At 36.1% G+C, this 21666-nt stretch overlaps 1 protein-coding gene across 1 annotated transcript in view; it reads left to right on the forward strand.

The window, feature by feature from the left end:
• The first annotated feature begins 15181 nt into the window (after window positions 1-15181).
• fz (frizzled class receptor) overlaps window positions 15182-21666 on the forward strand; it is a 107034-nt gene continuing 100549 nt past the window's right edge. Inside the window, exon 1 of the mRNA XM_081744856.1 lies at window positions 15182-16730. Coding sequence (XP_081600982.1) covers window positions 15500-16730 — 1231 coding nt within the window. The 5' untranslated portion in view covers window positions 15182-15499. The remainder of the gene's footprint in view (window positions 16731-21666) is intronic.

Below are 21666 nucleotides of genomic sequence, written 5' to 3' on the forward strand. Positions count from 1 at the left end.
ATAAAAAAGCTGTTTTCTTCTTCCTCTTCTTCTAGAAATTTAGCACGATGGGCATATATGTTATTTACTTAGCTTCTCTGTCTTTCAAGCTTTCCAACCATATATGATTCATGGCTTTGTGATAATTAGAACGGTGGCTAGAAGAATAAACATAAAGGTTGACGATTTCCATAAATTCCTTGTCATCATCTAAAGATGGCGGACATTTTTCAAAATTGCGGGAAAAGCTACAGTGGGATTTTAGGGGACTTTTAGTATGTTATTCCTGACACATCCCCCTACTTCCATACCAATTTTCAGCTTGTTACTAGTTTGTTCCTTTCTTGGCAGAAGAATGGGCTATCTTTACTGGACTAGAGGGGAGGAAGGAATTAAAAAATAAATAAAACTTAATAACTCTTAAACCAAACGATCAATCTCGATCACATTTTTAACATAGACGAGTTTCGGCCTGAGATATTTTTTATCATTTCAATTTGACGATAGAATTTAGGGGAGATATATATAAAAATAACTAAAACTTAATAACTCTTGAACCATCGGACTGATCTCGATCAAATTTACAACCTAGATGAAATTTAAACCTGAGATGGTTTTTGTCATATCACTTTAACAGTGTAACTTGAAGGTGAGGTAGGGAAGAGGTATTTAAAAATGAATGAAAATGACCGATATTAGTATCGAATCCATAGTTTTCGGGGTCGCTAAAATGAACAGTGACGCTTCTGATGGTGTTTAAATCCAAATGCAGCCCCACAACTTGGGGGAGGGGCAGTTACATAAAAATGACCGAAATGACCACTATCAGTGTCGAATTCATAGTTTTCCGGGTCGCTGAGATGAACAATGACAGTTCGGATGCCGTGCCCCGCAACATGGGGAGAGGAGGATATATAAAAATCATCGAAAATGACCAATATCAAAGAGCGCTTTAGTAATAGTAAAAAGTAATTGACTAACGGAACATATTACTATTTGTTTTAAATTTAACCCAGCGAAGCGGGTAATTGATGCTAGTATATTATTGTAATTTTTAATATTAAGTTTTGGCACATTGATTGAGCGAACGAAGATGGCGGAGTAGGTGCGACGAAGCTGTGATGTTTGACTTTATGATTTTGCAGTACGAGCACGTCCTCTATTTTATAACATTCTTGGAAATTTCGAAGCTGAGTCACGGCCTCTGAAGAAGGAAGTTAAACGAAGAAATATAGTTATACGTGTGTAACGTTAACATGGAAAATCTGTTTTAATCGATGTTATTGCTGGCTATAGACTGAAGTCATCAATTTACTCAAATACGAGGGTCTGTCAAAAAAGTTGCGCTGCTGGAGAAAGTAGGACAAGAGCGAACTTTTGCAATACTTTTATTTGTATACAAAAGTTCTATAAAAATCCACTTTTCGACCTTAATAATCTTCTTCATTTAAACATTTGTCGAGGCATGGCACAGGTTTTTCTATGCCTTCTGCGAAGAATCGTCGTCCACCTTCTAACAGCTATTGTTGGGTTTACAGCTTTCATCTTGTCATCCGAGTGATATCGTCGCATTGAAAGTTCTCCTCTCATGAGACCTAAAACACGAAAATCACAAGGTGCACAATCTGGGCTATAAGAAGAATGATCCCACACTTTCCACCGAAACTTGCGCAGAAGATAGTACGTTAGTTTTGCCGAATATGGTCTCATATTTTGAATGGTCGTCGATATTTAAGCGCTTCTTGCAATCGTTTTAAGGTTTCACAAAAAGGCGATGCATTAATCGTGGCACCCTTCGGCATGGATTCGGTAGACCCTATAGACCACCCTCCTCTGTCAAAAATAGCAACAGCATCACCTTTCTCACAGACAGAACTGTTCGACACAAATATTTATTGTTGATAAATGTATTAAATCAAATCCTATAATTTACAAATGAAAAGATTAGAATGGAGAAGAAATTAAAGGAATATTCTATGCACAAGTATTACCAAAAGTAATTATAAATTCAAAGACTTATGTAATTGAAACAGTACTTAAACGTAAAAATAGTTGGATGTTTGTGAAATGGCTAGAGTATCCGTCAACTATGAATTCGTTTATTAGATCAGATTCTATGCAGTCTGCAAAATGAATTCAAACTTTATACATGGCTTTTATGTTCCTTTAAATGCAAATAGTAGTTTTTAATAATACTACTGCATCATTTAGAGTTAAATTAGCACATTCGATTTATTTAAGTGAAGGGGAGTGGGGTGTTGCACTAACACAAATTAATATTCTATGGAGTTTTTATAATGTGGGTGAAAATGAAGAAATTATAATAAATACTGTTATTGATGATAAACTTGAACATCATCACGTGAAAATAACACCGAGACATTATTCATCTATTGAATCCATTCTACATATGATTCCTAAAAAATGTTACAATATTTACAAAAATAAAAATAAAATTGTTATTAAATATTCTTTAAAATAACGTGATCAATGTATGATTGGTATTACACTAGGATTACAATACATTTTAGGATTTATTAATGAAAATACACGATAAATTAAAGATGTAGTATACTCAAAACTTAAAAATGTTAAATAGTTAGTATTAACTCGTGGGCAATTTCCATGTAATTTAGATTATAATACTCCAAATACAATTAATGTTTGCGTTGATACTGTGAAACGACAAGATATCGGACCAATAGCGTGTGTAATATAGAACATGAGCGTGTAAAATGTTTTTGTTTCATACACCACATTAAGTGAAAGTTGAGAAGAGTTTTGATGCGACAGAAATAAATACTGTTTAAAATTTCCATTTCGTTTTTGAACTTCAAACTTAACACTTTACCTTAAATAAAAATGATTTCTGAAAGTATTGATGATAGTTTTTACATTATATTAGTTTCAAACGGTAGTGTAGATGTTAATCAATTAAAAAAAAATAATATACCATTATCAAAATCGGATAGGTACGTAGAATTAAGTACATATTTCATTAACTTGTTTTAATGTTACTGAATCTCAACTTCCATGAAGTATGAAAAATATATATATTTTTTTTAATTTAGATATTTTCACTCTGCGCTGCTGTCACTTTTATAGTGAAATGAGAGAGATCCTGTGATCTTTTAATCGTGTACTAATAAAGTAGTAAACTGCAAGTTATGACAGATATTATATCAACCAGATTTCATTATATATATATATATATATATATATATATATATAGAGAGAGAGAGAGAGAGAGAGAGAGAGAGATTGATTGATACAAACATTTAATAATCACTAGCTGCAGCCGTATGTAAGACAGCCTATACATAAATATGAATAAAAATATGAATAGTATATGAACACTGTGTTCCCATAATGATATAAAACTAATCAAAAAGGTTAGATATTCGTATGTAAATGAAATGATTTACATTTTGATAGGCAAATAAACCAGAGTGAAACTCTGCGCTTCACAGTATATGCGTAAAGAAGTATGTATATCACCCCTAAGAACAAGCAACCCATACAATCTGCAAGTTAACAGTATATTAATATTTTGCTCAATAGAACAGCATACAAATAAATAACAATTTATTCCAGCGAAACTAAAAATTTAAAAGATATTAGTCTTAAATTTAGATAATATTTTAGTTAAACAGAAATTAAAATGTAAGAGCTAGTACTTTTAAGGCTATTTCTCATTAAGTACGTATACGTACTATTGTTTTGCTAGTATCCTTCAGTTGGTTGGCCTGAATCGTTTATTAGATTCTGGGAACCGGTTGTTAAAACTGTTTACACACTCTACATTCAGTAATTAAGAAATAAAGTTAATTCTCTAGTATACTAGTTTTGATTATCACTATTCATAATATGAATATATAGATACTATAATTATAACTTAATCTTAGAAACTATTACTAGTGTAATTGGAATAAATAATAATAATATAATCATATAGTTGTAATATTAGTGCTAAGTCAACTTACTGTCTTGATCAAAGAACCGGTTGTTAAATGATCTCAGTTACACCACTGGTCATAACGAAGCACTTCATGAGGGCATAGTGGCTGCGGCGGCTCAGTGGTAGAGCGTTCACTTGCATGGGGTCCTGCATAGGGCATATTTCAATATCACTTTCACCTCAATAAATGGCATGGTTTTCATACACCATAAATATTTAGGTTCACAAAAAAAGGCATTTTTTTCATTTTCTGGAAAACTATGGCGCATTTGGGGCTATCTTGTCTCTAAATGATACCATGAATCCACTATCTCGTCTCGAAAAGTATAGATACTGTATTTCTATAGGAAGAGACAGAGCTCGTCTTATCCCCTGGGCAATAAATAGTACTCACTAAAGGTTAAATCGGATATTTGAACTGCACCAACCCAATAGAAAAAATGAACTTATTACTTAGCGTGCATGACTTAAAGTCCGAACGGGTCGCGGCAGTTCAGTGCTAGAGCGCACGTTTCACGTGCGCTGGTTCCTTGGTTCGATCCCGGCTCAAGCCAAGTGGGCTTTCTGGTTTACAGCCACCATATGCGTGCGTTTCTCTGGGTTCTCCCGTTTCCTCCCAGTTCCTTCGTTCCATCAAATTCTTCCATGTTACTTATCAACGTCGGCTGCAATGAGATTGCGCAAACTTTTCCAGTTTTATCAGTTTTATCTGATAAGTCATTGACAAGCTGTCATTATGTACAAGATTGCGCACAGAAAAATTAAGCAATGTTGTCAGATGGAAAATATTTTCTCTTCTGTTATGTAAATCTGTAAGGAAAGAGCAGCGGAACACCCGAACCAAGGGTAGAATAAAATTACTAGGACTGAGCTAATTTAGAAAATACAGAGGAATTAACACATACGGATAAAGAAGATATATACTTTATTCAAAAAAAAAAAAAAAAAAAACACGTTCGTCCGAGAAATATTACAGAGGCTGCTTCAGTAAGTAATTGAAAGAGAAGTTGAGTTCAGTTATGATGGAGAAAAGTTACTATTCATAAATGAAGAAGCTAAGATTATCGTCCTAACTTGTGCAAGTAACATTAGGTACTAACAATGACAGCATTTACTGTACATAGTCGTAGTGTATGTAATAAAACTAGCAGGTAGCTACATCATACTGTTTCTAATTATATATTCTAACTAGATTTAGGAAGGTTATTTAAGATATATATTGACAGATTCCATATTATTAATAAGTAAATCGTGTAATTTTGCAAGGATTATATTGGAATGCAGTGTAATTAATATGAGGAAGTAGTTTACTCACATCGTTGTATTATACTAATAATATTGTAATTTAAGTTTATTGTTTCGCACATATTATTGTAACAAGTATCCTATTATATGACCAGACGTTAACGACAGACCTCAATAAATTTACCAGAGCAAAACTTTACGACAATGGAGAAAATTATTCTTTTTCAATTTTCAATTTTTCCATAAAACTTGGCTAGTAGTGGGAAGTATGTATAGTATATTATTATTATTATTATTATTATTATTATTATTATTATTATTATTATTATTATTATTATTATTATTAACATTAAGAGTGTCATCATAAATGTTTGCTTTGTTTTATTTAGGTTCCCACCTAGAATATGGCCTTCAGAACCCTCAGTAGTAGGGATGCGCTCGAGTCGAGACATGTCTCGAATCTCGACTCGACTCGACTCGAATTCGAGTCGAGATTCGAGTCGAGACACACTTTGTAAAATTCGAGACGAGTCGAGACAAACGTATTTCTCGAATCGAATTTTCGAGTCGAGACACGAGTCGAGTCGAGACGGCTCTTAAAAATCTCGACTCGACTCGAATGTCTCGAAAATCTTTCTATAATTTTTAATATTATTTTGAAGAAAGTATTCACTCAGAAACAGCCTTGAAACCAATTCCAGCTTTTATTCCTTCAGAAAGGTACAGAACGCATAAAATTAATAGTTAATCTTTAAAGATCAAGATTTAATTTTCAGCTCAATTCAGTTAATTAGAACTAATAGTTAATGTCGTTGTATTTGGTTGTACTGCAAATATAATGATAATAATAATAATAATTGATTATCTAGTTTGTATAAAACTATTATCCGTAGTCTAAATCTAGTTTGTATAAAACTATTGCGATAAAGTGAACTTCATAAATTCTCTGAATGAGCAGTTGGTAGTCTATAGTAATTTAGCATAGTTATAATTATTGTGTTTTCGTTCCCATGAACGCAATAGGGTTACGTAACTTCTGGATTATTCGCTTGCCCAATTATTCTGAGGCTTTAATATGTTGCAGCATATCACGAGCTACGGATAATATATAATGTAACATTTGTTGTAAATCACATATTATGATACGAGACTATTTTACATAGTATATCTTATCTAATATAAATAAAATAAAGAGTTTGTTTGTGTGTTTGTCTGTCTGTCTGTGTGCGACCCGGGGACCAGACGAGTGGACCGAGAGTTCCCAAAATTTGGTCTCGGGTACCTTAGTCCAGGCCCCAGATCAAGACGAAGCGTTTTTTTTTTAATTTTGAAGCAGGGGGTCTCGGGGGGGACGTTTACTGGGACCGACCTGGGGACCAGACAAGTTGACCGAGAGTAACCAAATTTTGGTCACGGATACCTTGGTCCAGGTCCCAGTCTAAGGCGAAGCGTTTTCGTCAAAATTGGAAGCAGGGGGTCTCAGGGGGGAGTTTAGCGAGACATGTAGTAAAAGTAATCCAAATTGATCGACATTAGTGTCAAATCCATAGTTTTCTCGGTCGCTGAGATCAATGGTGACACTTCCATCAGCGATGACTTGCAAATTCAGCTACTACTGTATGCGGGCCGGGTGTCAGCGGGTGAGGAATACCGAGACATGTATAAATAGCCCATATTGATTGATACTAGTGTCAAATCCATAGTTTTCGCGGTCACTGAAATGAATGGTGATACTTCCACAGGTGTTGACTTCCAAATACAGCCCCCATGCGAAGAATGGGTATATTAAGCTAGTATTACAATAAATGGACTGCTTGGATGCCAAGAACTAGTACAGATAAGTACCATTCACTTCTATGAATAGGTATTTTTTAAAAGGATTTTTGTAAACACTAAGTTATAAAACAATGAACTACATACAGTAGTTATGGTTTTGGTTCCCAACATAAAAGAAATATGGATTGTTCATGAGATATTGAACTTCAACTTTCACTCCTGGAAAATTTCAATTTTGGAGTTAGGCCACTTGGCATCAAAGCAGTTCACTGTAAGATAAATACATTCCGCACATTAGTAACATAGTTGTTCAGGGGCCTTCGATTTCCATCCTCTCAAATGAAAGCTGAACGATTGCTTGATACATGCTGACTATATAGGAGAAATAGTGTATTAAGTTTTCGAGCTTTGGTGCGTATCCGTATTTACACTCTGATATAACTTTAAGTTCACACTCAAATCGAGCTAATTGTTTAATGCATTTCGAAAGCTTTTGTTTTTATGCAGCTCATTAAGGAAAATCTATTTCATAATCGTAACATTTATGTACTAAGAAACTATGAACGTAAAGTGGACTCGACCTAGCCCCGTGGCCGCTGTGACTCAGTGGCACAGCTCTCACCCTTGGTGTGTGACGACTCTGATTCTGTGTGTGTGTGTGAACTTCGCGGCTAGTGTACGCGTCTTTGCCGTGGAAGACTCGGGTTCAATTCCCGGCGCGAGCTCATGTAGTTCGGATTCCATGTTAATCAGTAGGTCTACATTTCATATATCCTCGCTGCTGAAAGAGACGGTAAAGTCAAAATCAACTCAACAATATATATGTGTGTGTGCTTATGTGAATTTCCTCGTGGCTGTATGGTTAACACATACGCCTTGATCGCGGGAGAGACTGGTTCGATTTACGGTGGAAGCTCATGAAGCTGTTACCGGTATCTCACTTTAAACTGTAGATCCATGCCTCATATAACCATAGATATAATATATATGCCTTTGATACACTTATTTTCCGACTTGGAAGCCATCGAAAATTTCCGGACACAGAGTCCCGTAGACCGAAAATGAGAAACATGGGTACAGAGTAAAACAGCCATAGAAATTTAAGCTTTTTAGGCTAACTTAATCCTTACATATAATGCAACTAGCTTGGCCAAGTTATAATGGAGGAAATGCTATCATTGCAACACTCTGAGAATAGAAAATGTTCGTCAGGTATTACTATCCCCCCCTCTCCTGCAGAATGAAAACCCTGACTAAAACTCAATATATATTATATATAAAAGAGAACGCACAAATCCTTTGTTCCCTCATCACGCTAATACGGCTGAACCAATTTCTTTCATTTTTGGGGGGTTATTAGGATTTGGACCCTAGATGGTTTTTATCATATCACTTTAATTTTTAATTACCAGTGTCTTGAGATAATTGACCATTCAAGTGTCCATAACGTACAAATCCTTTGTTAGTTCATCATAGGTAAAAATAAACGTATTTATATGCAACCCGCATGACCGTGTCACTCGGCGGGTTAACATAAATGACAGGCGATATAATGTTAACATTTACTGCAATCTACTATGGTTTTTAACCTATCACTTGAAAGCGAAAAAGTAAAAATTATCTAAGTAACAACGTTTATTGCGTTCCGGGGTGACCGCAGCGAAGCGGGGCGGGTTAACATAAATGACAGGCGATATAATGTTAACATTTACTGCAATCTTCTATGGTTTTTATCATATCACTTGAAAGCGAAAAAGTAAAAATTATCTAAGTAACAAAGTTTATTGCGTTCCGGGGTGACCGCAGCGAAGCGGGGTGAACGCTGCTAGTATATATATATATATATATATATATATATATATATATATATAATATATATATATATAACTATTTTGTGTAATGTAACAAACAGTGGCGGATAGTATTCATGTTTCCTTGCAGAGGTCCTTACGAGGGTTCGCTTCCATCTTCCTCTCTCCAAGAACTAAAATAAATTAAAAAATTGCTATTACTTGTTAATCTTGTACAAAGGACGCAATTAAAGTCCCAGTGTAACACCCCTTCACATTTAGATTTTTCCCCTGGAAGAAAACCAGTTATTATTGTTTCTTGATTTCTCAGTCTCACCTACATAAACATACGAATAGAATTACAGGATAGGACATGTTTAGATTGCTTGCACGTGACATCTAACTATATTTCTCATCAAATGTGTCACAGATGAAAATTTCCGTTTGTACTGCCTCTATTTTCTGGTACATATGTTTCATTTATGTTATGTTGCTAAAATTCGTTAGGAAACAAGTACAGACTGCGCCTATGTGCCTGACAGAATGTAAATGTACTGGATAATTATTTCTTCACTTTCTTCCAGAAAAAAAAAAGTAACCCATCTCATGTCGGCTTTCAAAAGGAGGTAGCGGACCAAAGATAGCCGTTGTTTACCTAAGGTCGTTACACAGCAGGGGTTAAATATTTGATAAAGTCACGTAGATGCGCTTAAACCTATCCCATCTGTCCTTATAACTTTTCTGGTCTCATCAATTTCTCAGGAGAATACGTACAACATATGTCCAAATTCCATATATACTCTTTCTAAACTAATGAGTAAACTCATTAAGAACACCAACTGATATCAATAAACAGGAAAGAAAACAATACTTTATACTTCTATCATTTGGTACACATCTCTATGAAGCACAGCTTGTTTCTTTTCGAAATAGCTCCTTCGTGTCACAGCTGTGGTTAGTTTTGTTTTGTGTTAGGATGAAAGAGAGAAATGCAACATTTGCTTCGCGGTGAAGTTATATATATTATTAAGATGAGCGGTGATAAGCGAGGTTTAACAGAGTGCCTTTCGGATGCACAGTTTAACGGGTAGTTGCAGTCCGTGTTGAGAATCGAACCAAATGACATCATAATAAAGTCAAAACCATAATTTTGAGTTGAATTGATTCTGAGTTTAACGTCCCGTTCAGCAGCGAGGCTATGTGAGACGTGGACCTACTGATTAACGTGGAATCCGAACCACATGAACTCCCACCGGGAATCAAGCCCAGGTTTCCCACGCCAAAGGCAAGTATGCTAACCGTTAGCTACGAAGGAGCTCCACCATAATTTTAGTTGCTGTTAAGAAATATCTCGCCAGTGCTTTTACAATAAATAAAATTTTATAAGTATTAAAGAATAGTGGTAAGATATTTTATAATAGCTCTTTTATTTATGAGATATGAGTATTTAAAAAAAAAACAACTAAAGAATAGGTTGGCGGAACCACAAAAGACTTTCTTATAAATACATACGCACCTTACTCACCTTTTATAATTGCCATGCTTACGTTCTCCATAAAAGCAGAAATTCTCTTTTAGTGATACTTTACACAAGATCATGAAGTGGGTTCAAATTTAATTAAAGGCAAAATACAATACAATAATCCACAAATATTGCCTCAAGTGAGTTTAAAGATTTCTAAACACTAGTGCGAAACCGGGCTCTGCCGTTGCGATCGATTTACAGGTCTTGAGACGAAAGTAAGAAGGGACTTACGCACACAGTAAGTAAAAACAATTAATATGCCTGTAACTTTCCCCCAAATGGGTGTATCTTAAAGCTAACCTCACCATTATTTTTCTAATTAAATTCTAGCCCGAAATTATGTATCATATTACCCTATTCCCATTTGAAAACTTGACCTTAATTCAAAATGGTGGATTTCAAGATGGCTGCCATCAAGGTCATATCTACCATACGACTTCCCCCCAGGACTTATATGTATCCACATGGTTTTTCTTCACTTTTCTTCATTAACGCTCCGTTTACAAAGGGTAGTAAGGGACTTCTGTAGTAATCTCTAATAACCACATCACAACTCTTAAAAGTTATTTAAAAAAAAATAGAAAACATGCACCATGGCAAAAATTTGTCATCACAAGTAATGATGCATACATGCCTTCTATCAGCAAAAAAAGTTTCATTGAAATTGGAGCCGGACATTTGAGTGATGTCCCTTGTGGGATGTGATTGAACGTGACGTTAGAGCACATCGCCCCCCTTCCCGGAATTTACGGGAATTAGGTGACCTGAGTGAGCACATGTGGTGCCAGCTCTCTCCAGCGACCTATCAAGGATCATTGCGTGTATGCCAAGACGTGTCGCCGTTTTTATCCATGCCAAAAGTCGACATACTGACAATTAGGTAGGTAGTCATGATGGTCTGGCTGATGTGTGCGTATATTTTAACTCGTACATTTTGTCTCGACTCGAATTTCGAGACGTCTCGACTCGAATTCGAGTCGAGTCGAGACAGAGACTGTCGAGTCGAGACACGAGTCGAGACAGAAACATATTTTCGAGTCGAGACACGAGTCGAGACAACATTTTCTCGAGACGAGTCGAGACAGGCTTAAATCTCGACTCGACTCGACTCGAATGCATCCCTACTCAGTAGCTCCTCGAACGAAAATAGGGCGGAAATATTTCACAAACATTACAATTAATAATTCTATTCACTTGGTCCAGATATTTAACAGGTGATCTCTTCTTTGTTGAAGATACAATCAGAAACAAAATTGAAATTAAGATCAATTGCGAAAGGATATACCAATACACAAAAAAGGAAGATTTAAAGAAACATAACATTATATTGAAGCAGTATGAAATGCTTAACCCTTATAGATTCCGGCTTTTTAAGGTAAATTAGAGACTTTCAGTCAAGCGGCTACAGCATCATCCCTATTTATCATAGGATCATGATTCATACCTCGTTTTCTTTTTACAATAGAGCAACCTTTCAAATGGTACCATTCACATCTCCTTATGATGTCCCTGAGGCGGGAAATTTTGAGAGAAATCGGGATTTTTCTTTGAAAATATTTCTTTTTTTTTAATTGAGCCCCTCTGGCCCCCCACTGTGTTAATGCAGAGACCTAAAACTCAACTGGAAAACACTAAGTGGTGTACTAAATGCCTGTACAAAATTTCAAGCTTTTATCTTGAACAGTCAGGGCGGGAAAAATATCAATAATTCCCACAATGCCCCAGATTACTGTAAAATACCTTGATCTCAGGCAGAACATTCACTGAGACATCCCTATTTATCCTAGAATCATAGTTCGCCCTTTATTATCTTCAGAATAAAACTGCCTTTCAAACGGACCCTTCACATGTCTCCATCATGTACCTCAGGCGGGAAAATCGCGAAAAAAGGGATTTTTTAAACCACAAAATCCCTTTTATTTACCTTTTTGCTCCTCTGGATCCACCTTGTGCTAACACAGAGATCCGAAAAAATCTAATAAATAGTGCTCGGTGGACTGAATATTTGTACACAATTTCAATCTTCTAGGTGCGAAAGTAAGCCCGCCAAAAAATAATAAAAATAGGCCTAACATTTTTTTTTTAAAGTTATGATGTCATCACCTCCTATGTCTCGACGCAGGAAGGCATGAAACCATACGTAACGTGTTCTACAGTGCCTCTAGACTTGAAAAAAAGTAAAAAGCTTTATTGGTTATTTTTTAATCGAATAATGAAGACGCTACTTTAGTACCGGTACCTAAAAATAGATACTAGAACTCCAAAGGGATTCAGATTATAAGACAAGAAAATTTTAACATTTGGATTGTAAATTTGGAGGTATCATGACTTCTTGTATCTACTGACCAAATTATATTTAGTTAATCCTCAATATAATATGAATTTTATTTCTAATTTCTGTTTCTATCCTAGTCTGAAGGAAAACCTTCTTTGCGCACAGATTTTAAATCTACCATTGTGGCAACGTTGGGCAAAAATCTGTGTTCAGAAAGACCAACAGAGATTTGTGCGCAATTCGGGATCTATAGTGTGCGCAATCCTGTTGCTCCCATCAATGTCTCCTATAGCCTTGGAGTATAATCCTGTAATGTTAAAGATTTATTGTTTTTACTGAACATAAATATGCTTATTATGTATATCAAAAAGGGTTTAGGAATTGACAAGACACCTAAGTATAATACATGGGCTGTCAAAATGCTAACCGAACTGTTTTACTGAAATGGGCTCACAATTCATTTTTGTTTTATTTACCTATTGTGTGCTATTTTGTTTAAGTAATGTAGTGAAGCTGTTCGATGCTTTATTAATAATCTCATCTTCATATCGTACATTGAGCAAGAAAATTTTGTCTTAAAGTGGGCTCCCCCTCAAACGGAGGGGAGCTTCACTGGAGGGGCAGTTGCCCCCTCTACTTCCCCACAAGTTACGACCCTGGTTAATAGTCTAAAATGACCATTAACTTTTAAATTTTAATTTCAGTTTAACTAAAATATCGTTCAAATATAAAACATAATATATCACTCGATAGAGCACATTCATTCAGGTGAACAAGATAACATGCTTGAGGCAGAGGCGGTTTTAGAATTTTAATTTTGGGTAGGCCCGCTCCCTCGCTTATGGAAATTACAGTAGGAAACTACTTTTACAGTAGTGGTTGATGCTATTTGTTAAATAATTATCTAACATTAATATAAATAGTGGAAAATATATTTACTCTTTACTGTATTTTGAGCTCCTCTGTGGCTAAGCGGTTAGCGCACGAGCCTTTAGCGTCGGAGACCCAGATTCGATTCCCGGCGGGAGCTCATGTGGTTCGGATTCCACGTTAATCAGTAGGTCCCGTCTCATATAGTCTCGCTGCTGAAAGGACGTTAAACTCAAAACCAACGCAACTCTTTATTGTATCATTTAGTGTTTATATTTTTCAAAATTTGTGGGTAGACCCGTGCCTACCCGGCCTACCCGCTAAAGCCGCTACTGGCTTAAGAGTAAATTCTCATGTGTATTTTTCGAGAAAAATTTAAAAAAAGCTTTCGTGGCGCTAAGAAAAAAGTGTCGTTCGTTGTCAATTATATGAGCGGCTCGGACGAACATAATAGTAAGTGCCACTTCCGGTGAAATTGAGTTATTAGGTGGTGATCGAACCACAGAAGAGTATGTAGGTAGTTTTGTTTCGGAAATGTATCTACAGATGGCGAGGGAATCTTGTTTGGTATGTATCATTTGCATTGAATTCCATGAGAATTGTCAATCTTCTTTTCCAGTTTAATTGAAAGATCATTATGTTCGACCGTGCCGCTCATATAGCCTACAGTAGTTCATAGATTTATTTTGCTAGAAGAAATTGTTATTTATTAAATGTATTATATATGGAGCAAAATACATTGTTAAGTACCAGATTGTTGTTCATTATTTTCTAGCGGTGACAACTCTTTAGCACATAGTACTTACGAATGGAAGAAATTGCAGCCATCATCCTATATTACCTATATTACCTTATACCTATATTACTATACAGTATTCCTTTTAAATCCATTATTTTGTTCCAGTCTTCAAACCTATTTCAATTGTAAAAGGTTCACATACAAAAAATAAAAATAAAAATAAAGAAATACTCGAATAATCGTATTTTAAACACTAGTAAAAAGTTTTCGGTTGCCAGAAAAGTAGTAATAATAACAGAATTGAATTTCTACTTCAGTCTTCGCTTTCAATATTCCTTCGAACTATAGAAATAGTAAATAGTCCGTTCTCTGAATATCAAAGAAGTATATCCCAGTAGGCCGGTAGCCAGCCCAAAAATTTAGGGGGGTCCGGCTGAAGTTAGGGGGGGGCCGATCCAACCATATTATAGTTCATCACCCTATTATACATTATTTGGAAGTCTACCGTGAAAATTTTAGGGGGGGATTTAGGGGGGCCCGGCTCCCTAGATCCCCCTGGATACGGGCCTGTATCCAAGCCAAGCAAAGTAAATAAATTGATAAGTAATATGCACTGGCGGCATTTCTTTTATTGACAAATTATTTATTCCCGAATAAACCCTCGACGAATCTATCGAATCTATCCATCACCGGATTTCAATCCAAGACGTTCTGATTACGAACTAAGAACGATAATTGATTACGTTACCTTTAATTGATTAATGCTCTATGCTTATTTCCCTGTAACAAAATCTATAGAAGCCATTTGACTCGCGCTTCCTTGAGGACAGTGCTTTCTTTATCTTTTGTTTCCCGCGTGATACTTCTTCATTTACATTTGTAGCATTGTTAAAATCTATGGCATTGGCAACCATGGTAATCACAAGGCGCTATGCATGCTGTGTTGTCATTGGTTTAAATGCAACCAATAAGCTTCGCGCTTGCAAAGCACCCAAAATGTCTCGCCGCTCTTGGATTCTGTGGGGGAGTCTGCCGTCGGGTTTGTCGGCATCACAATTCACAACGAGTTGAGAGCGCCATCTTGTCGGTTGTTTGGTGTGCGTGCAGAAGGTTTGCGCTCTGTTGTGAGAATATAAACAAAGCATTTGTGCTGTGTTTTCGTGTGTGAACGTATTTATAATGGATGTTGTGTCGTGAATATTCTTTGTGAGTGATACAGTGCTCTTGAAAAGTGACAAAAGTTCTTTCTAATGTTTTGAAGATTAACGTTTTGTGTTACTTGTTTTCGAAGTTGTCCATGTAGTCGTGCTTGTTTGACGTCCGGCCAGCATCTGTGCCAACAATGGCGCTGTTTGCCGGACTTACATTGTTTTTATGCTGGTGGACATTTCTTATTGCCCCAGCATTATCTCAATCAGGTATTACATCGCGGATCTCAGATGGAGACTCATTACCGCATCACAATCGGTGCGAACCTATTACTATTCCCTTTTGCATGGACATCGAGTACAATCAAACTATCATGCCTAATTTACTTCACCATCAAAAACAAGAAGATGCCGGTTTGGAAGTACATCAGTTCTTCCCACTTGTTAAAGTAAAGTGTAGTCCGTATTTACAGTTTTTTCTGTGTAGTGTGTATGCGCCAGTGTGCACTATTTTAGATAGACCGCTTCCACCTTGCCGAACTTTATGTCTCTCAGCTCGTCATGGGTGCGAGGGCCTCATGAACAAGTTTGGTTTTCAATGGCCCGAGGGTTTGGATTGCGCGAAATTTCCAGAAGACGGAGGGGACGATTTGTGCGTAGGTGAGAACAAGACTAGCAGTGATCCTAGAAACTATAATGGTAATAAAAATGAGGGTGGAAAAGTATATGGAGGAGGGATTAACCCGTATGGTCGCCCATATCCGACATTTGGTGGCTATAATCCCTTTCCCAGCGTTGGAGGAGAAGTGAAGGATTATGGCTTTGTGTGTCCGTTGCATTTTCAAGTTCCCAAGAGCTTAGGGTATGAACTGAGGGTTGGTGGGCAAGTTGTGAAGGACTGTGGGGCTCCGTGCGACCGGATGTTTTTCACTGAAGATGAAAGAAAATTCGCTCGTGTATGGATTGGTGTTTGGTCTATCCTGTGCATGGCGTCAACGTTGTTTACAGTGCTGACTTTTCTCATTGACATGAACCGGTTTCGATACCCCGAGCGACCGATAATCTTCCTTTCAATTTGTTATTTTATGGTGTCTCTTACGTACGTAATTGGGTTCAGTGTTGGAGATTCCATTGCTTGTCATAAACCGTTTGATCCGCCACCCAATGACCCACGCTTGAAGATGGTCAGCACCATTACTCAGGGAACGAAGAGCGAAGGCTGCACCATCTTGTTTATGATGCTTTATTTCTTCAGCATGGCATCATCCATTTGGTGGGTTGTTCTCACCCTAACATGGTTCCTGGCAGCTGGTCTCAAGTGGGGTCACGAAGCAATAGAAGCTAATTCGCAGTACTTCCATCTCGCTGCCTGGGCTGTACCAGCTATTCAGACCATCACCATTCTTGCTTTGGGCAAAGTCGAAGGTAATTAAAGTTTTCTTTTTCTTTTTTTTAAACCATAGGGAGATTATTTAAAAGCTCAGCTGAATATTGAAAAGGTCTGTACTGCAGGTATTTTGAACGTAACCAAAATATGATTTTTAAAAAAATGAAGCAGCATCATGAGGATAATTGCGGAGCTGTTTGAATTAAGAGACAGCAAATTGGTCAAGAAAGCAGAAAGAATGGCTATGCTGACTGTATATAATCAAACAATTACTAGTAAGTCGATTGATAAGACAGAACTTCTTGAATTTTCTGTCGTGTCAGAGGTGGCATTTACAAAAACAATGTACTTCGCGTATTCTGAAACCACATTTCATTAATCTTAACTCAGTTCTCCCACATTGAAATACTTATTCTTAAATCTTAAATTAACAGAAAGATTGTTTGGCAAATTGATTACAACGTGGAAGCAGTTGTACTATTAAATGATCTCCCTTACTAATTTAGCTGCAGTACATTTGATTAGGTGAAATAATACATTTGCATAATAAATCACTCAGAGGAAATTACACTGGACGCCACTTGTAAACAGCATGATTTGGTAACGAAAATGGAATTTCATTCAACGAGCTTAATGAGAATCTCTAAAATACACTTGTTGCAGTTCTCTTCTAAATATTTCGGATTATATGAGATGGAACAACTTTATTACTTTACATTAAATTGTAAGAGTTAATTGGTAACGAGGAGATACGAAAAATCATTAGTGAACTTCATAGTTTCTTATAGAATCTTAAAAATATTTTGTTAAGTATGGAAAAGCCAAAGAACAAACTTTATTTATCAACGCTTGCCTTTCGTTATCGAGGACAAGGAATTCGGAGAAGTCAAATTTTATCCGTAGTTCATTCTGTCTGTACTGTCTGCTAAATTTCGGGGAATAAATTCATGATGCCCTACCGTTTTCAAATTCATTTATATATACAAATAAATGTATATAAATGAATTGTAAAATGGTACGCCAATATCATATAATCTAAATTTATTGCTCGAAATAGAGCGTATTGTGAAAGAGCTGTATACAGGAGTTTACTAAGTCCATAGCCTTTACGACTCGTACCAAAATTCATAAAAGTAGTATATATGATATTCCTGTAAGAGGAGGCGGAGTCAATTACACAATGCCTAATTTTTACCTGTCAATATTGTATATATAAATGATGGAAACATTAAAATTGCCCTCGGGATTTGGAAGGATTTTTATATAAAATAAAATTAGTAGAATAAGGTTTTATAAATTATTCGTTATCCCAAAACATTTCAGATAAGCCTATTTTGAAAGTTGATTTTCATAATCGCAAGGTGTACGTCAATTTTTATTTATTTAATGTCGAGTGTGTGAAAATGTTCCGATCCCCGCTTGTATTCATATCACTTTTGAGGTTGATGCAGAAATAAAGGAAGGAAAATTTGCTGATATAATTTGGAAAGTAAATTATCTTTTCAAAACTTGTTGTAAATTCAGGACTTTTAAAGCTCAATTTTCAATATGATAATTTATTATTATTATTATTATTATTATTATTATTATTATTATTATTATTATTATTATTATTATTATTATTATTATTATTATTATTATTATTTAATATTTCGCCATAAGAAAGAAGTTGGGACTACATTGTTTCTTTCATTTCATAGTAGATGTTAAATTCCTGAAAGTTGGGAACCCTAGTGAAGTCCATAACTTAATACTGCTCGTGATATTTCTTTCGTACCTCTTTTTATGATTTCACAACACGTGTATCTACTCAATAGGTGTATCTTGAATATCAGTGTGTGGTATTTTTTCAGTACTAATTTGGTTTTAAGAAGTAACAGGAAATTTGGCTAAAGTATCTCTATTCTTTTCAAGAAAGAAGACGGGGAGTCTTACGTTTCTGAAATCCTGTAGTGTGGCTATGGAAGCACGTTGGGAAAAACTCAGGATAGCCAACCGAGGGGTAATCGGTGAATTCAGAGAGTTAACAGCTGCAAAGTGGGAATGCTACCAATTCACTTGGCACCCACTTAGTTATTCAGTTGACGCAAAATTGTGAAATAAGAAAAATCAAGGCTATTGTGGACAAAATTCACATAGAAATAAAGTGCGGAGCTTTTACCGTAAGGAACAAAATATTTCAGTCAGTGCTGGCAACCTTGATATCGATTCTCGCCAGAGGAGTTGTAATGACAGAACGCATTTTTTTTTTCTGTATGGGGAGATTGATTCGTGTCTTCATATATTTTTCATTTTTTTTTTTTTCGCTGAAGCCATTATACTTCGTTAAAGAATATAAAGCCCCAAAGTATAGGCAACATAGTATAAACAGGAAACAAACGAAATATCACACACAGTTGAAACAAATTTTGTAACGGCAGATAAAATGAGAAGAAATTAGTAATATTTGTATTGAAATTATGCTTTGAAATATGATTTCGATGTGTACTACAACATTTATTTGATGCACCTAGTATATTGTGTGTGCGGAGGGGGGCAGGAGGTAAGGCACTGGATTATTTTCTTTCCAATTAAGGTATAATTAACTTAAGTCAACCATGTTTGGGATTCATTTCAACTATGTTTGCTCGTGTAGCAATATCAAATATTATTAATCCGTGGCAACTCTGTGTAGTGGGAAATTTAATATATATGGGAACAAGATTAACCTTCCTCATAAAACATATTTTGGAACGGCATTGGGAATGACACGAATCAGCTTAGCAACCCCAAAAACTATGGATTCGACACCAATATTGCTCGTTTTCGATAATTATTACATGTCCACTCCTTAGGGTCCTTTCTCCCCTGTCACAGTGTTTTTTTTTTTTTTTTTTTTTTCAAAAAAAAGGGTTTACATATCGAGTTTCATCTTTCTAACATGAGGAGATCATAACGTACTCTATTTTTCCATTAATTTTAAACACATCTTTTCCTTTGAAGCCACCTTTTCTTCCCGTAGGGTTCGAACAAGAAGCTCTGTATAGCCTACAATCTCTTCGATAAAATTACTATGAAGTATGCCAAGCCAGCAATGTGAATTTGTATACCGGACAAAGAAACATTGGTTTTTATATATAAGATTAGTCGGGGAGAATCAAAGGAAATAAGTACTTATAACCAAATTCGAACAAATAGTGTAATAACTGGCGTGAACATTGTTAGGAGCTTAAGTACAGTGAGACTTCAACTCACCAATAATCAACAAACCTGATAGTTATACTGCTGAACTCAAATTTCAATCGCTGATGACTATTATAATCGTTACACAGACAACTATATGCTTCCAGGGTCAGCAGTATAATTTTGTCTGCCTAATTTAAACGGATTCTTGGAGCATTTAAGATTTTTATAAGTTTGGGAGCTGCAACGGTATTTTCGAGCAATGGCAAATATTTCGAGTAGACTGCTTTTTTGGTATAACGATTTCATTCGTTAAAAAGAAGATCTTGAACTGTCTTGTGTGTCTTTTGTATATTTTGTAACGTTCTAATTTTTGTTTGTGATCTCCTTTCTCTAACGCTAATACGGAAACCTTTGATGTACTGAAGAAATGGGACGAAATGATAAAAAATCTAGTGATCTGTTCTTTTGAAAGCGACGAAGAAAACTTTTTGACAGACGACCGGAAGGCGTCAGTTCCTGCATAATGAAAGTGTGGCCCTCGTGGTTCTGGTCTATATTTGGGTCCCTTCCTTCACCCCTCCCCCAATCAACAAACTTTTCCACTGCCAGTCAGTCGTCTGCGCTCCTCATTCCTTTTCTCAAGCGGCGCTGTTTCAGCTGCATCACGGCGGAGGAAAGAGAAGCAGCTGAGCGCTATTTGCCGTCCTCACGTGATGGACTTCTAATTAGCATGGCCTGTATTTGAAAACGGTTAATTGCTTCTGTTCTGAATGCTCTTTTCGTGTACTACACAAAGCCTATATTTTGTCGTTGAATGTCATGGCGATGTATCACGTAGAGGGAATGTTGTCATGTCGTCATTTTTAGGCTTTTCATCCCTGTGCGGATGTCTTTTTTTCCTTTCTGTGAAATCTCGAACATGTGATACTATTAGCCTTCAGCGATTGTTGCTTTAATCGCAAATGACTAGTGGGAATAATAACAGTAAAAGAAAAAATCGTTAATAATCCTTTTATAAAATGCATTTAAAAACTTTTTTTTTAAAAAAGGGGGAGGGTAATTCAGTATTATTGTCTTATAAACAAAAGTTTAGAAAAATAGACAGAAGAAAATGATATTTTTATAGAGTGGCACAAAATGAAAAACGATGGGTCAATCTGAAGCGATAAAGCGGCAAACAAAGGAAGTAACTGCATCGAGATCAGGGGGTTCACCCACAGGACGGCACGGGGGAAGGGCGGACCTTCGAAACTTTGTAACTCGACATACATATGTACACTTTCTTAATAAAACTAAACTTGTTTATTAGAGAAATAATTGGCGTAGATAAAGATTTGATCGTCTATTTCATCTCTACATTTTCTTTTCTTATACCTAGGTATAAAGAATCTAGTTCTATCATTTTTATCAGAATAAATGGCAGTATTTAATAATTACTTACAGTATATTCGAGTTTAGAATAACACCGTTCAATAGGCGTAGCGTTTTGTTAGATTCTTTTCCCCCCTAAAAAAAAAAAAGAAAACATGAACCCCACCTAACAAAAATTTCTGGGTGCGCGCCTGATCGAGATAGATGACAGACGGTAGGGTCTAGGGATGGCCAGACGGATCCAGATCTCGGATATCCGGATCCTATAATATCCGGATCCGGATCCTATAAGATCCGGATCTTGGATCCGGATCCGAAGTTTTGGATCTTGAATCCGGACCCGGAATTTCGGATCTTGGATCCGGATCCGAAGTTTCGAATATTGGATCCGGATATTCGGTTTCTGGATCCACACCCGAAATTTCGAAGTTCAGATTC

Source organism: Thermobia domestica, chromosome 2 (assembly GCF_964235325.1).
Source record: "Thermobia domestica chromosome 2, izTheDome1.hap1.1, whole genome shotgun sequence".
In the NCBI taxonomy this organism is placed as follows: Eukaryota; Metazoa; Arthropoda; class Insecta; order Zygentoma; family Lepismatidae; genus Thermobia; species Thermobia domestica.